We start from the raw sequence: 18014 nt of genomic DNA, 5'->3' as shown, positions 1-18014 counted from the left end.
AGGTAGAGAAAGTAGTACTTTTCTCCCTTTCTCACAATACAAGAACTAGTGGGCACTCAATAAAATTGCTTTTATTTGCCTTCTCCATTTGTAGCTGTAAAAGTTAGGTTAGAACAGATAAAAGGAAGTACTTCTTCACTCAAAGAGAAATTAACACATGGAATTCATTGCCACAGGAGGTGGCGGTGGCTACAAGCATGGACGGCTTCAAGAGGGAATTGGATAAACATATGGGGCAGAGGTCCATCAGTGACTATTAGCCACAAGGTATAGATAGGAACTCTCAGTCTGGGGCAAGTGATGCTCTGTATTCTTGGTGCTGGGGGGAAGGCAACAGTGGGAGAGCTTCTAGTGTCTTGGCCCCACTGCTGGACCTCCTGATGGCACCTGGTATTTTTGGCCACTGTGTGACTGAGTGTTGGACTGGATGGGCCATTGGCTTGATCCAACATTGGCTTCTCTTATGTTCTTATGATTTTGCTCAACCTTTTAGCCTGTTCATTCTCTTCTTCTGTCCACAGAGAACACATTTGACATATTTTATACATAAACAGCATGTGCCAATATTCATCACAGGCAGCACCATTACAATGATGATTGAATTTGGCTCACGTTTAGGTAATAGTCTTCTAATCAATCCAAATCCCTTTCACAGGAAAAGTCTACTATATGAAGAAAAAAAACCCAGTATCCACCAAAGATAAGCAGGCTATGCCTGATGACCATCACTTCTATATGAGAACAATGAAATTTTGTGGATGACTATGGAGTAGCTGCGTATGGAGCTGCGGTGGCTCAAGTGGTTAAGACGCTGAACTGCAGGATGTGGAAGGTCGATAGTTCAGCAGTTCGAGACCTGAGTGTGCCACATGACGGAGTGAGCTCCCGTCTTTAGTTCCAGCTCCTGCCAACCTAGCAGTTCAAAAGCAAGAAATTGCAAGTAGATAAATAGGTACCACTTCAGTGGGAAGGTAACAGCGTTCCGTGCGCCTTGGTGTTTAGTCATGCCAGCCACATGACCACGGAAATGTCTTCAGACAGCGCTGGCTCTTCGGCTTAGAAACGGAGATGAGCACCGCAACCCTAGAGTTGGATTTGACTGGCTTTCGAGCAAGGGAACCTTTACCTTTACCTTATGGAGTAGCATTCCATATGGTCACAAAGGCATTAGACATAAAGCTGGTTACAAGTATGATATGGTTCAGATATAGCTGCAAAGTTGGTTGACTGATGTATGAAAGTCTTAAAGGAGCTTTAGGCTTTCTTGCACAATTCCTGCTTTCAGTTTCTCCTCCCCTCACATATTGTGAGATAGTTACTTCTGCAACAAACCACTGGCTCGCAGCCTGAGATTTGCTTCCTCTCTGTTTATTAAGAAAGTGGCCTTCCACTGCATAGCACTTTCCTCTGATGCTGGGTGCTTTTCACCTCACTGAAAGACTCTAATATTGGATGAAGAGAAGCTCCTAGCATCAGAGGAATGTTCTCCATAGTGGAAGACCACTTCCCTTAATAGAAAAGGGTACAGCACATGTGGAACAAAGATTTAGGATGCAAGTTAATGTTGTGGTTACATTCATAGTATAAAATGATCATTCTTTCTCACATTCAACATAACTTCAAACAATTAAACTGGTATCTAAAATCAAATTAAAGATTTTTGTTATCTGTTATAGTCTAACCTGTATAGTCATCCAGTTGTTCTGCTCTCATCTCAAGAGCTTCTATGTCTATGTCAATGAATTTCCTGAAAGACATGCCTCAATGAAGATTTCAGTGGATTTCTGCTGGTAAGAGCTTCACTTAGCCAAAATCTTAAACGCTGTCCTTACTGAGCATCCTACAGCTTATCACATTGTCTTCAATCTACTGTGATACTGCTAGAAGCTTCTTCTCAACAATTTTGGGTTGGGTATAATGGTGTTACCCCACCAACACATTTACTTGGGGCTACCATGTTAATTACACTGTTGTTTTACTCTTGCCAACCTAGCAGTTCGAAAGCAAGAAATTGCAAGTACTAGATAAATAGGTACCACTTCGGTGGGAAGGTAACAGCGTTCCGTGCGCCTTGGTGTTTAGTCATTCCGGCCACATGACCACGGAAACATATTTGGCTTTGAAACGGAGATGAGCACCGCAACCCTAGAGTCGGATTCGACTGGCTTTCGAGCAAGGGAACCTTTACCTTTTTACCATGTTAATTACATTGTTGTTTTACTCCCACAGTGCAACATAATGCTGATAGTGGCTCACTTTCAGGTCCACTGTTGGCACATTACATTTAGTCATGGTAAGCCTTGAATTCATATTAAAATGGGTTGAGTTGATGTTACCAGACTGCATTCAGGAGAAGGGAGGCCAGAGGAACATCACTGTAACACCTAAGCTGCGTTCTTTCCTGCTCTTCTTGTCTTCAGGTTTAAACTTGAGTGTGGCTAGAAGGCTTGGGCACAAGCTGAAGGGCAAGAACCAAAGGAAATGTGGCCTGTAGCTCACTCTGTTCAACAAGCTAGACCACTGGGTCCAAGACTGACTCAGATTATGGTTGCTTAATTTCTGTTTGTTTTATTTGAATTGTCTATTTTTCAAGAATTAAGAGAAAACTGGTACAAGATGTTTTATCGATGGTACATCACCTCAAAATATATTGCTAAGATGGAAAAGAATTACAAAGGGGCTTGCTGGAAATGTAAAAAAGAAGATGGCACATTTTATCATAGGTGGTGGACCTGCATCAAGACGGACAGACACTGGAAAAACATACATGAAAAAAATTAAGGTATTTAAAAACCTAAATTCCCAATGAACCCAGAGACTATGTTACTGGGAATCCTTCCAGATAACACAGACAGAACCTCACAAGCCATACTTTGATATATGTTGACAGCTGTCAGAATAATATTTGCAATGAAATGGAAGACAGAGGACTGTCCTACAATAGAGATCTGGGAAGAAAAACTTGCTGAGTATGAAACATTGGCAAAATTAACCAATTATATAAACAAAAGACTATTGAATGAATATCAGCAGAAATGGCAAGCTTATTACTTATACTCGGGAATAATTCACTTTTTTCTTTTTAGTTCTGGAATTATTTGAATATCACATTAATGATGATGAAGATATTGATTATAATTTCAATATTTTATTTGGTACTCGATTAGTATTTAAATAATCTGTAAGAATAAAATTCAGATTTAGATAAACAAGACAATATCTAGGTTTTTAGTACAGAAGTCCGCTCAACTGTTAAAGATGTATTCTCTTTTATCGTTAATATATTGTTAATGATAAAAGAGAGAATCTAACCCGAAATTCTGCAGTATTAATGCTTTATTGTTTCTGTATTTGAATTATGTAATACATTTGGTAATATATCTGATTTTACTTGTTGTACGTAACAATTCATAATACCTAACAAACCTGATGAATCTATATATCCCCCCTCCCCTTCTTCCCGTCTGTATCCCACCTTTTTCGCTGTTTTATTAATGATATAACCTACTTTGGATCCCCTTAGGGAGGTAAAGTTGTGAATAAACATACTAAGTTAAGTAAAGGTATTCTTAAAATGCTTTTTTTTTGCTTTGTTTCACATACCTGCGCTGATGTGACTGGCAGTGCCTCTCTTCTTGTGCCTATGTAGTTTGGATTCCTGGAACATTTATAAATCAGTGAAATGCTGTGTAACTACATGGGGAGTGCATTGGTTGTATCACATATAAACATGCCCAGGAATTGTACCCATATGTGAGGAAGTTTATTTATTTATTTGTTATATTTATATCCCGTTCTCCCCGCGGACGGCCTCAGGGCGGCTCACATTTGCCGGCGTAATATAGCCGGTTAGCATAAAACATTTAAAACCAGTTAAAACCAGTTATATGTACTTGGACTGTTGTAAGGACTACCAAGAAGGTTTTGGTACTTTATCACTAACTGCCAACAACAATCCTGTCATCAAAAAATATGACAGGTAGACAAGCACATGCATATAGGAACAAGAGATTAAAATAGCTTAGAGTAGCTAAATTGAATTTTATTTTGTGAAAGACACTGAGGGCTAACTTGACATTATTGGCAGAGGATTTCTATCTGACCTACTGAAAATCACTTGAAATCCATTTGAAACCCTTTCCGCTGTGTGACAAAGTATGTCCTTCATTGTTCAAATAAGTTGTGTGTTTGTGTAGCATTGTTTATTGGATAAATTACCCTGTTTTATATTTAATTGTTCTCATTTTATACTGACCTTTTTTGCATTTCTAATTCTGTGATCTGCTTTCAGTCTCAATGAGAAAGTCAAACTATAAATGAAGTAAATAAATGAAGAAAATAAAGTTTCTGCACAGAATTAAGAGGACTGACAGCAGAAAGTGGTATACAGTTTATGGACATTACTGCCATCAAATCATTTAAAAACTGAATCAAAAAAGTGGATTACAGGTAGGGACATTATATTAAGTTTCCTTCACTTCCTTAATTTTCAGCATTTATATATTCAAGAATTACATTTCCTTCACTTCCTTTAATTTTCAGCATCTAAACTTTCTTGTTTTTACATTTTCTATGAAATCATTTAAAAACAGAACAGAACCAGTGGACTACAGATAGGGACATTATTATATATTCAAGAATTAAATTTCCTTTGCTTCCTTAATTTTCAGCATCTAAACTTTCCTGTTTTTACATTTTCTATTGCTCATTGATATCCATTACACATTGATACCCAACACTAATAGAGAAGTATGTGAAAGGAGACAAAGGTCAGAAAGGTTTGGTGGCTAGACATCGATCTTTTTAAAAAGGAAACATCTGCTTTGTAAACTTGCACTGATTTAATCCAGTTTTTCTATTATGGCTTCCTGCAAATAACCAGGAAATGGTAGCGTAATGCATATTTCAAATTCTTCACTGTGATACTTTACAATGTTTTTCACTGGTTTTTAATATCACACACTGTTTTACAAAAAGAGGCATATATTCAGCATAGCTATCTTTGTATTTTATGCTACAGAACCAAAGTAGGGTTAGTGTTTTATCCACTAAAAATAGCTTATTGTAACATAGGGTTGCCAGGTACCCTCCTTGCTCCAGCAGGGGGATTTGGGGGGTGTTCTGGGCATGGGCGGGGCCAGCTGGTTGGAGGCACATTGGAGCCCCCAAAAGTGGGGGAAACCCCACCCAGACCTGGGGGTTGGCAACCCTATTGTAACACTAGATTAAGATTAAGATACCAGACTTTTAAAAAGTGGTAGCTAGACCAAAGGAAAATGTGGTTTTTATAGGCACAAGACAGAGCCATTAGTTATGGATGTCGAAAGACCAAAAACAAACTTGGGGGGAAAGGAAGACACTTGGTTAAGCTACATTGTCATTTTACTCTATAGTTGCTCTGAAGACCTCAGGGTGGTGCCTCCCTCCTTTTATCCTTACAACCACCCTGTGAGGTTAGGCTGATGGGCCTATCCCCAAGTCACATGACCAAATGGGGATCTGAGTCAGTGCTCCTCAGTCTAGCTTTAACAGTCAGAATAAAGTTCATTCCACTACAAAATCAAAAAGTGCTACTATGAATATAAATCCCTGGTACAAACCTTACCTCTGTTATGAGCCACTTCACAGTGTAGGCAAGTCACTGCCTTTCAATCTCAGCCCCATCCCATCTGTAATATGGGATTAACAATACTGGCCTACATCTGTGTTGCTATTGTAATAATTGTTGGTTAAAAAGATGTGTAACTTTTTCATCACTTAGGAAAAAATCATCATTATTTATTATTAAGGCATTTTTATTTGCCAATTTGAATGCTTTAAAAATAATTAATCTTTCACTCTTAACACTTTAATCCTAATTCTTGGTGTTAAATAACAACTTCAAGAGGTTGCCACTGCCTTCTATATAAATCACTGCCTGCCACTGTATGCCATTTTATTTAGAACAGTGAATGGTGTGTATCATGACACATTAGCATGTCAGTGATAAATTGGCACTTGTGAAAATAGAAGATATTTATAAAATCACATGAAATACAACCCAAAACCTAATTGCTTTACTAAAATAGACAGTGGGAAAGGGAAATGATATTCGCTGTTGCCACAAAAAGGATCTATTTAATAGCTTTTTGTGACTAAAATCCAGGAGAACAGAATTGTAAGCAATACTGTCATGAGGAAAGGCATTAAGAAATAAAGACAAATATGTCATAAAAATAATTTCAGATAATCCCCCATTTAAAGCAGAGTGCTTAATTCTTTGACAAAGATGAAGTGCAAGAAATTTCAATAACTGCATTAGAGACTAGAGACTCTCCAAACTAATCTGTGAACATCTGTATTCGCATTTTCAGAGTTACCATACAATAATTGTGCATTCCCATATATGGAATAGTCTATGAAACATTTAAACTAGCTTTATCTTCACAAAAGAACTGAAGTGCATTTGGAGATTGCTCCTTCTCCCGGAAACAATTTCCATTTATTCCAAGGTGATATCTAAAATAGAATTTAGTCTCACTAAATGGACTGTGTTTGGCTTAACTGTCGAGGAAATGGTCAACTGTGACTTTCCAGTGATCTGTACAATGGCAAGTCTCTGTTTCCACCACAAATGGAAGAATTAACAGGAGCTTAACCAGCTCTTCTCTGGGCCAAGCTATATCACATGCTGGTGTTCTGTAAACAGAACTCCAAATGCATAACTGTGCCCTAAAGAGCAGCCATGACTGCTCTTTATCTGGATTTCAGCTGCAGCATTGTAGTGTGCATGTGTAGAGAAATTAGCATGGTGTAGTAGTTACGGTGTCAGACTAGGATCTGGGAAACCCAGGTTCAGATTCCCCCTCTGGCACAGATGCTCACTGGGTGACCTTGGGCTATTTCACACACACTCATCCTAAACTACCTGATAGGCTCGTTGTGAAGCTAACATGGAGGAAGGGGAATGTAATGTTGTAACTGCTTTGGGTCCCCACTGGGGAGATAAGCAGGATATAAATATCTAATAAGTTAGCTCTCCCTCCTCAAGTTGGTTTCCCAATTGGAAATGTCTCCTAGTAGGCTGATTTAAGTCTCAACAGATGGAAAAGAGACTGGTATTGATATGGTGGCTCTTCGCCTACTGGGGTTTAAAATAGCTCAGAGGGGTTTCCAATCTGTGAAAAGGCACAGATGGAAGATTTAACTTTTAGTTTCCCAGCTTTATGGCGCCAACCCAGATTGCCCTGGGAGCTACTATTTATTAGTCAAATGTTACATCTGGAGTTCCAGTAAAAAATCCAGCATCACATATGACATTTAAAAATGGCTCAAATCTTTAGACCCAGGTATTCTGCTTTAGAGCTCATTGAGTGCCTCATCAACCTTTTGGTTTGGCAAAGCATCCCTAGCAGCTGCAGGCTGCTCTCCATGGTACTGAATAATATGACTTCACTCAATACTACAGCTGGGTGGAATAAGGGGAAGAGTATGTCACAAGTGTCTATTCAGAGTGAAGACTATGCTTCCAGAATTGGCTTTGTTTGCTCTTGTGGCATTAATGCAAAGCTAATGCTGACTGGCAACATAACATTACAAGGTCATCACATTCATATAAACAATTCCAGTGGCTAGGATAACCCACTTGACTAATTAAGAAAGGCAATTTAGTAAGAAAAAATGGCACCAAAAAGAGCAGAGAACAAACTGTAGAACAGGACTGCAAGAAGTGATCATCCACACTATTTAATAGAAGGGGAATGTCCTGCCCTTCCAAATGTACTAGAAAACTGGAAAGGTAAAGCAGTATTTGAAGTTTACATCCGCACCCATAGTTAAAAGTGACCTTAACCCAGATGCCTGTTCCATCTACTATAAAATAATCCAAATATCACAATGTCTGCAAATAAAGTGTGTATGGTGTCTACTGCATTAGGACATCCATGGGCAAGCAAACTCAAACCTGACTGCAGAATAGACTGGCATCCCGGACCAAGACCATCAGTCTCCACTCTACCAACAGTGCTCCCTTCTCCTTTGACTGTGTGCCACTTAATCAAGGCTCAAGCACATTTCGATATATTTATTTATATGAAAAATCAGTTTTAAATCACTCACATATTCAGTTATTATTAACTATGCTAGTGGGAGCACATGTACACAATCTCATAAATAAACACAGAAAACTATTCAGGCCCTTTGGCAGTATCTTTCCATTATGCTAGAAATCACAAAACTGATTACTAGCTGTTTTACAGTATAATTGAAGGGCCTGGTTTCCTTGAGTCCACAATCAAAATTGCAATCAGACTGCCGTACACGCCTTGTTGCCTCACTGCACCGCTTGACAAAATGGATGGGCTAAAACATCTTAAGCCCTGTGTACTTCAACTTTGTGTCTGAGGTTGCAAGCACCTTAAATGACTTCCATCACAGTTAATGAACCTTAATTGCAAAGAGAATTAAAGATTTAAGATGTCTGCAGCTATCAGAAGCTCCTTTGGGTCCTGGGAAGGACATTACCTTGTTTTTTAACCTGTTTGTACCCACAGCTTCCTGGGCAAGACAGTGCTCAACTAGTGCTTTGTGGGCCCTCACCTCCATCCCAGCATGTGAATAAGACTCTCCCTGTATCAATCAGTGCTCTTCTTCTGCTGACAGGTACAAAAGATGAACATACCACAATTATTCCAGTGCTAACTAAAATGCAATTCTTCTTCTGCTGACAGGTACAAAAGATGAGCATGCCACAATTATTCCAGTGCTAACTAAAACGCAATAATGTGGTAAATACTGTGTTGTATTTTTAGATTTAATATCATAGCACTAATTGTTTCTTAGCTGACTCTTCACAGATACACTGATGGACATAGTTTATGAAATCATGGCATAACAATGTGATTCCTGTTGGCTCCAGTAATATATTAAAACCCTGGCTGAAAAAAATTGAGTAAGTCTGCTGGTCTTTATATGGATCGATGACCTACAGATTAGAAAGGGCCTGCTGATTTCTCACACTGCATTACAGACTTCCAGTTTTAAATCACTATTCCAGCCACTACCTGCAACACATGCACTGATAGTTTCAGATGGGTAGCCATATTAATCTGTAGTAGTATATTTGAGTCACAAAAGCTTACCCTGGAAATCTTTGTGGGTCTTTAAAGCAGGCCTTGACAAATTTTCTTTAGCTTAAGGAGCTGGCCCCAAAATTTAGAAGCCAGATACATTTTCTGTCTTCAGGTTTTCATATTTTAATGACCATATTTTTCAAGTGATTGCTACTACAAAGCCTAATCCTAGCCTCTTCACAGTTTCTTGTGACACAAGAGCTGTCACAAGCATAAACACAGGAGTAACACTGATTGTCATCACTACAACAAAAAGCTTACCTCTAATCATAACCTAACCTCTCCCCAGTTTCTTACAATTTCATTACTGAAAGGTTCATTTAATAGGCTATGCAGAAAGCAACTAGTAAAGGAATTAACTTACCATCAAATAAAGGTATAAGGTTAACATAAAGAGAAGCAATGACAACAACTTCATGCACGTGCATTTCTATGTCATACAGAAAACTTACTCTGATGTGAAATGAAAAATAAGCTTCATATTTCCTACAAAGTAAGGATTGCTAAGAGATAGTAAATAAAATAATTGCTGAAAATCATAGGTGCCTCAAAGATATTTCTCGATGGCACAGCAACCTGGTTTAAGGCGCTCCTGGAGTTGAATTTTGTTCAGGTATCATTGAGTAGTTGTTATTGTTTTAAATCACAGGCATTATATAGCTTTCCAAGTATACACAGTCGCCAACTTGAAATTGGTATCAGAGCCAGTTCCAACATAACTTTACACATCTGTGTAGTAATTTGTGCAGTTGTTCTCAGGTTTGTATACATGTTATGTCAATAACATCTATTCAGAATTTCAGCAATTCTAGCAAACATATGCAGGCTGATGATTTGGAGGTACTTACATCTTCTGGTCATAAGTATTATATAAAGAGCTTTTCATTTAAAAGGCACACTGGGCTAATGCTCCTTCCTCATTTAATAATCCAGTCCTGTATTTGAAACTGGGGATGTGTGTGACTTGTACTTTGTAACTTCACCTGACAAAATGACAGTAATATTTAATTTTCAAAATATGAGAGTTTTAAACTGCACACCTGAAGTAACTGGGGATGTGTGTGACTTGTACTTTGTGACTTCACCTGACAAAATGACAGTAATATTAACTTTAATTTTCAAAATATGAGTTTTAAACTGCACACCTGAAGTGAAGTTGGGTACAGATATTATGGTGTCACACACTGGATGTCTAAAATAAAATGTATATATCCAGATCCTTCATTGTTTCTGTAATTTCAGGCTCAAAAACCATGAAAAAATTGCTTTGTGTTAGAAAAGAAGAAGAGTTGGGTTTATACTCCACCCTTCACTCAGAGTCTCAGAGCGGCTTACAACAGCCACTCTGTGAGGTAGATGGGGCTGAGAGAGCTCTGAGAGAACTGCTCTTGAGAGATCAGCTCTGAGAGAACTGTGAATGACCCAGGGTCACCCAGCTGGCTGCACGTGGAGGAGTGGGGAATCAAACCCAGCTCCCCAGATTAGAGCCCACCACTCTTAACCACTACACCAAACTGGCTCTCAAATAAATGGTATGCACTCAAATAAATGGTATGCACAAGTAATTTTAAACCAGGCAATTCCTAGTGAACAGAAATAATTATGAAATGAGCCAGGTGTACAGCAGCAGCATATGGAATCTGTCTTAAGTAATTAGTCATCATTAGCACTAATGTAAACAGCCTGAAATGGCTGTTTTGGACACATCAGTGTGGCATCTACCCCATTTAATGACGTGATTCTGATGCTCTCAATTCATACCAATTAATTCCTTGCTCTACTAGCAGAGCCATTCAAACATAAGGATGTTATTTGTTACTTGTCGAATGTTACGTTATATTGGACATTCTTCAGGCTAACAATTTCAGATTTATTGATTCACACTTAACATATCTTGTTGTTATAGTAACACACGCTCTCCCTTTTTGCCTTCTGCTTCCCCACAGCCAGTTAAACACTTATGCAGCAAATCATGCTTTTGCTATTTTGCCCTCCAAAGCAAGATTAAACTATGGCTTGTGGATAACAAACATGATTAGGATGAAATAATAAACTATGATTTGCTGTTGAAGTGTAGCTTTCAAGTTGTGGGTTAGAAAAAGAAGTGAGCCTGAATACTGGAAGAAAGCTGGCTTGTTCCAGTAGCAACAAACCAAGGCTTGGCAGCACTGCATGTGAATGATGCCATAACAGTTATAGCAGCAATGCAGGAACTTAGCACAAGACTGCACTGCAAGTTTCCTTGGAATGTCCAGGACTCTAGGTGGATCTCACTCCCCCACTTTAGTCCCATCTGACAGTTCTAGAGCCTTGACCACCTTAGGAAGGAATCTGGGGAAAATACGGATGAGAAAAGGTGGTTTTGTCCTGGTCCCTCTTATTGTTGTTCTTTTGACTATTCCCCCCCTCTCTATGAGAGAAGTGAGGTCAGAAAAGGCAGGCTGGCCCATGCCTTCTGTGTGCTGTATGGGGGGGGGCAGGCACACTACATTCTGTCACTCAGGAATCAGCTCCCTTGGGACAATGTGTAATGAGGTTCTCTGAAATGCATAACTGAACTCCGAGCTAACAGAGGGGTTTCCCTATGTTTACCTCCCTTTGGCAAGAATGGCTAGTGGGCCTATGCCACTTCTTTTTCGTGTGCTGCAATTTATGCAAATCTGAGTAACTTATCCAGAGTCATTGACCCTTGAAATACTAAGCCCTGCATATCTTTGATCACAAGCTCCTTCGCCCAAGCAATTTGTTTTGGTTTGGCTCTGTATGACAGGTTGTTCCTCGGGGCCTCATTAACGGCTGAGTGGCATGAAGTATGGGCTGCTGCAGAAATGTCAGAGCTCTCATCAGGCCCGAGGGTGGGGAGGACAGCAGGCAGGAATAGGGAGAGGTCAAGCAAGGCTTGCCTCTTCTAGCTGCTGAGGAGGGAGGAAAGAAGCGCAGAAGATATTTGAGGGAAGAACTGCTGCTCTCATAAGAGTGGAGATATACATTGACGCAGCTCTCTGCCAGACAAACAGGGCCAGTATGGTAGCAAAGGGTGCTAACCTCTTGGTGCTACTCTGAATGACAACCCCGTCTGCAACCAAGAGAAAGCACTTTTCCATCTTGCACCACTGCCTCCACTCCTGGAATCACTGGGAAATTATATGTTCAGATCATCACTCCAGAAAGTTTAAAGAGTTTTCGCATATTCAGTTATATGCTAACAGGCACTAGAAAATGACACATTTCCTACTAACAGCTTTACTATCATGCAAACACTGTCTAGATTCCAAACAGAAAGGGCAGCACAGTGTTCTTGGTAGAATTAGGTAGAACACCATCTGCTTACTGAACACTACATGTGTCAAATAAGCAGGGCCAAGTTCCTTTCTGAGCCATGTTACTCTTCAAAATTTTTAACAGATATGCTGGTGTGAATAAGATGACTTGGCTTGCAGTTACTTTTAATAGGTTACTTTTAAAAAATCTTGGCATTCTGTAACTCTGAAGTTTGCTTTCCAGCACACAGTTCGACACCTGATACACAGTATTTAAGGAACAGTTTTCCCATTTACAAAAGTAATACATGGCCATTCTTACATTAGTAAAAAATATTAAAAGCTCACTGACATATCAGTCCTCAGGACAGTCTGAAAGAACATAGAATATAGTCTACCTATAAGGTATTCTTTGTTCAGAGATGTGCTTATTGCAAACAAAAAGCATAAGAGGCCTGAAATTATTTCACTCCTCTCATACAATTAACAGAAATATTTCATACAGTACACTGAATGCTCAAAGCTCTTCATGAAACACCACGAAGAAGTCAAAATAAGTTCCTAGGATTTGTGCCAATAATGCTGTGTATCCCAAAGCATCCAGATTTTTAATCCAAAGACTTGGATTTTTGCACTCAGAAATAAATGATTTAAAAGTACCAGCTGGAACTGGACTCATAGTAATAAACTACTTATACTCACATATGCATACAAATATTGCAATATTTTGCACTTTTGATAGAATTTGAGATATTTTGACAAGAACAAGGACAAGAAAGAAAAGGAGCTGTCAGCTAGAAGGTGCCAGTGGAGGTGATGAGTTAATGAAATAAAGAAATTAAGATAATGTTGGTGGGCCACAGAACCCCCAAGTTTAGTCTAATAATGGGACAAAAAGCAACTCCCGGTCCCCGGGACCATTCCGGGTTGGGAAAAATAGTGTGAGTGGAGGAAGGTCTGATCTGCTCATTTATTAAGGTACTGATACAAATCAGGCCCCTGCAAGCCTAAAAAAAATTAGATTTTTAAAAAAGTGTTGGGAGCTCCAAATTTAAAACTCTCAGCACATGTCTGGCTCTCACTCCCATGCTGTGACGTTCCTACCATCTGGAAACTCACATGCAGGGTTGCTGCTGTAGTGCAGACTAAGAAAATATAGTTCTGGGTGTGTTCTTCTACTCTAAACTAACTTTTATTGGCCTGGCAATTTTTAAAGCAAGACTTTAAAAATTACAAAACAGGACCTCAGTAATTTTGAAAAATGCCAAAAATCTGATTTTGTAAATAGGAATATTTACCACACAGTTCAGTAGGTTGTAGAACAGGCAACAATGGCCATACAGGGAAGGAAGTTTCCAGAGCTTTAGCTAATATGTCATGCATTTTTTAAAAAGCACTCTTTGTATTTAAGCTGAAATAGTATATATATTTTTGCTTGGGAGTAAATTGATTCTAAACCAACAGGACTAATTTTCAAACAAACATAGTTAGGGTTGGGCCATAAAAGTGATTTCTGAGGGGCCAAGACATTTAGCTTATGCACAAATTCCTCAGGACTGTTCCCAGTGGGGGGAATGGAGGGCTATGGGAACATGGACTAGCTTGGGATTCAACGGAGGTAAAAATGACACAGCAGAAAGTGAAACAGCAAAAAGCGACACAGCAAAATTAAACAGCAGGTCTTTAGTCTAGCAAACGCATAAGCTGGATATGAGTCTTTTCATAAATATACAACAGATATTCATATGACAAGAGAGGAAAGATTTAGTTCCTTTACTGAATGTGACTACAAAGAACACAAAGATACAAATTGTCCTTAAGTGTATGCTTTAAATGAGAAGGGGGGTTAATCATCAAAGAAGCAGAATTTTGGAACAGTTATCCTAGGACACCAGTGGGAGCAAATACATTACTTTTATTGTTTTCCATTTCATCTGATCTATTAAAAGTTCCAAAAATCCTCTTCCCTGTTTAGATTATTCTTCCTTAAAAAAAAAAAATCCTCTAAGGAATCATGATGGAAACATCTATAGATGTATTACTTATGGTAACAGCTACTTATGGGCTATGGGGATGTTCTCTTGAAAGATGTCACAGATCCATAGCAATATATTTGGCAACTGGGTAGTGATCTTTCCCCGGGCAAGAAAAACTAGTAAATGACCACTAAGGCCTCAAAAATGGCTATACTGAAGCAAAGTATACAGGCTATATGAAAACCTTTTGATGCACTTGGGATCCTCAGCTCTGTCAGAAAGACAGGAGGTACTGTCTCATGAACCATTTATATGCTCCAATGGCATTAAAGGTTCAGCATAAGCTCTGGTCACTATATTTTTGGTGGCACAGCAGAACAAGGTAGCATGAATCAGGCATGGACTTGGAGCTCTTGCACACTTTACACTACATTATAGGTATACCACTGTCTGGTGCTGTTATATCATCAATCTATCTAATTATCAACATAGGGAAATCTATGGATACTTAAACCCAGAGATTGGAGCCATGAACAGACAAGACAGCTCTTTCTACAAACCTAAAAAACTGGGGTGTAGAATAACTGAAATCTAATCAGATACCCACAGTGGCTATTGCTAGGCAATCAGAACAGTATTGGTAGCCAAGACTTGGTTTCTGTCAGTAAAAGAGGATGGGGCAGGACGCTTTCCAGGCCTGTTTTGGCCTTTTAAGGAGGACTCATCAGGGCCAAGCCCAATAGCAACAACAAGCAACTTGATACCACACAATTTACATGACTCACACAATCCCAGTTGCTTGCTACTGTTCGACAGCAGCCACCCACAAACGACAGTATGATGTAGTGGTAAGACTTGCAGACTAGGTTCTGGGAGACCCAGGTTTGAATCACCACTCTGCTTGGGCCAGTTACACATTCTGAATCTAATTTACCTCGCAAGATTATTGTGAGGATAAAATTCAAGCAAAGAGAATGATGTAAGCTGCTTTGTTTGCCTATCTGGAAGAAAGGTGGGATATGAATGAAGGAAATAAATAATGAATATAGCTGAAGGTCGCTTGGTTGGTGGAAGAGGAGGAGGAAGGAAAGAGGAAATAGTGTGAGGAGGAGGGCACAGGGGGAAATGAGGTGCCCCTTGCAAGTTGCCAGAAGGAAAGAGGAAGTAGCGTGGGGAGGGGTTACAGGGGGAAATAATGTGTCCCCTGCAAGTCCTCACAGGTTCCCTACCATGCAGCTAGACCTGGCCTGGTGGCTGACACTGTGCAACTGGGTCCAGCCTGGTGGCTGACATCGTGCAACTGGGTCAAAGTCTTCCCAAGCAGAGGCTTCTAGGAGGGGAAGGAGGGGAGATAAAGGGGGCTGAAGTGTGGGCAAATAATGGTAGTTCAGCTGGTGGGTGGGAAAGTTGGACAAATCCAGTGGCTGGAGCTGTGAATGGGCTTGCAGGAAAGGTAAAGAGGAAATAGTGGGGGTGGGGAAATGAGACACGCCTCACAAGTCCTTGCAGGTCCCCCACTCACAAACATATAACAGGAAATGTTGCCTAGCATTCAAGGGACATTCTGCACCAATTGTAGTTAATTTGGCATATATCCATCACAGTATTTGATACCACATAAGGTTTGATAGCTAAAGGTTGTCTAAGTGGGGGGGGGGGGAGAACTGTGCTGTCTTGGAAGAAACAGATGGAGAATCCAGCATTGTCTGCACAACCAGGACACCTGCCTGAGCCATCTTACTAAACATGTCCCTTATCCAATAAGCACCAATCACTTTCTGATCCTATGATTCAAGCCCACTTTCTCTTTTATAGACTTCCTTCGCATTTGATACAGTATACATTGAATATTCTCAAATGAAAAAGTTCCAAAATTAAAGTAACAAAAAAATAATTAAAGACTTAACAGGGATGCAGATCAAGACGAGTATTGCAGTTATTCTAATTACACCACAGGTGTTCTATATTTCAGCCTTGTGGGAGAAGAAAATCATTCATTTATTCCATGCAATCAGTATGAACACTGCTAGGAACAAACTGGTAATTTGGTTTTTAAATAAAATATATACATTCATTTTTGGTTTATTTACAGGATTCTGTGTCAGTGTGTGTGCGCGTGTGTGTGCGCGTACACCCTCAGAATGATAAGCAGATGACTGACATGCTGCTGGAAACTAATTTCAGTCTATGGCTTCAAAGGTAGTTAATATTCTAATTAAAAACTATTGTTCATGTCTTGTATCTACCCTTTTTAGCTTGTGAAGATGAGCAAAACTGAGTGCCAACACTCCTTCCTCCATCAAAGCCAATGGCCCTTCTACAACTGAACTTGGATTTTATCTTCAGAAGCCAAGCACTGCTGGCACACGAATAGCCATGTATAAAACTACAGATGCACTACCATCTTTAGAATTTCTTTAACAATGAAAGTGCTCTATTATATAAATACAATTTTAATGTAAAAGTTCACTTTTTTTTCCAGTCAACCCCTGGGTCTCAGACCTCTTGGCAGCCAGTAATGATATCCCAAAAGAGCTTAAAGATGAGTTAAAGAAGACTGCTCTGGGATAGACAGATAACTGATAGAGGATAAAGACAAGAAGAGGGCTCTACCCGTATGCAAGAAGGAAGGCAAGGCAAAGAAACGCTCCCATTCTTTTTATGAACCTCAATGCAACTTTGATTTTTGACCTCTCATGTCTTCCAAGAGTCACCGGCAGCCCAAGCAATCTGGTGCTTCCAACTCCTCTTTCCACAGCTCAACCAGCCAGGCCATGCAAGGAGCTAAGAAGAGTGCTGCTGTGTGAAAGTTACAGCTGATCAGCCCCACCAAACCTTGGAGGGCAGCTTCAGGCAAGGGCATAGACTTTCCAGTTTCCCGGGGCGGGGGGGCATTAAAAGAACTGGGACCCAATGACATAAAAGAACTGGGACCCAATGACATCATAGGGAGGAGCTAGTGACATCACAGGCCATGGTCACTATCTATGGAGGTGGACCCATGTGGGATTTAGGGATGGGCTCCCCAGAAATTTAGGGAGGCCTGGGAACTGCCCTAGCAATGTCCCTGGGCTGGGCTAACCCCAGGAACAGTTGCCTTCTTAGCACACTGCTTAGAAACTTAGAAAGCCCCACACACACCCCACACTGAAATAAGAACATAATATCAGTCCATACCACATTGCAATAAAGTCCCTACAACTGTATACAGAAATACTGAGCTTCCCTACCATTTGCCACAACTAGCCAACCACACAACCAGGATCAAGACTCCTAAGTGGACCAACAGACAGGCATACACTCGTTTGAGAAACTGAGTATTACATTACAACACCTCTGGAACATTACAGATCAGTAGAGCCAGCACTGCACAGTGGTCAGAGTTGCAGATTGATGTGGGGAGTCCCAGGTTTGTATTTTCACTCTGCTGGCTGAGTGACCCCGGGACAAATCTCCCCTTCTCTACCTAACCTACCCCACAGGGTTGTTGTGAGGATGAAATGGAGACTCATGGGCAGGGTCCCCACCTTCCCTGGCAGGAACACTATGTTAAGAAATCTCTCACAATTATGCAGCCATAGCAGGCAGGAGGGAAGGAGGTGAATACCTTGAGCGCCAGAGACTTGTAGAGGAAGAGTCAAACTTTGGGGACTTACCGGGGCACCAGA

General features: G+C 40.1%; 1 protein-coding gene across 1 annotated transcript in view; it reads right to left on the bottom strand.

The window, feature by feature from the left end:
• The window catches only part of SLC24A2 (solute carrier family 24 (sodium/potassium/calcium exchanger), member 2), a 115262-nt gene that overhangs the window by 77315 nt on the left and 19933 nt on the right, over positions 1–18014 (bottom strand). Inside the window, exon 2 of the mRNA XM_015427773.1 lies at positions 7384–7401. Coding sequence (XP_015283259.1) covers positions 7384–7401 — 18 coding nt within the window. The remainder of the gene's footprint in view (positions 1–7383; positions 7402–18014) is intronic.

Source organism: Gekko japonicus, unplaced genomic scaffold (assembly GCF_001447785.1).
Source record: "Gekko japonicus isolate JY-2015 unplaced genomic scaffold, Gekko_japonicus_V1.1 scaffold487, whole genome shotgun sequence".
In the NCBI taxonomy this organism is placed as follows: Eukaryota; Metazoa; Chordata; class Lepidosauria; order Squamata; family Gekkonidae; genus Gekko; species Gekko japonicus.
Note: the sequence above shows the minus strand (reverse complement) of the source record. Positions and strands in the feature narration are given on the sequence as shown.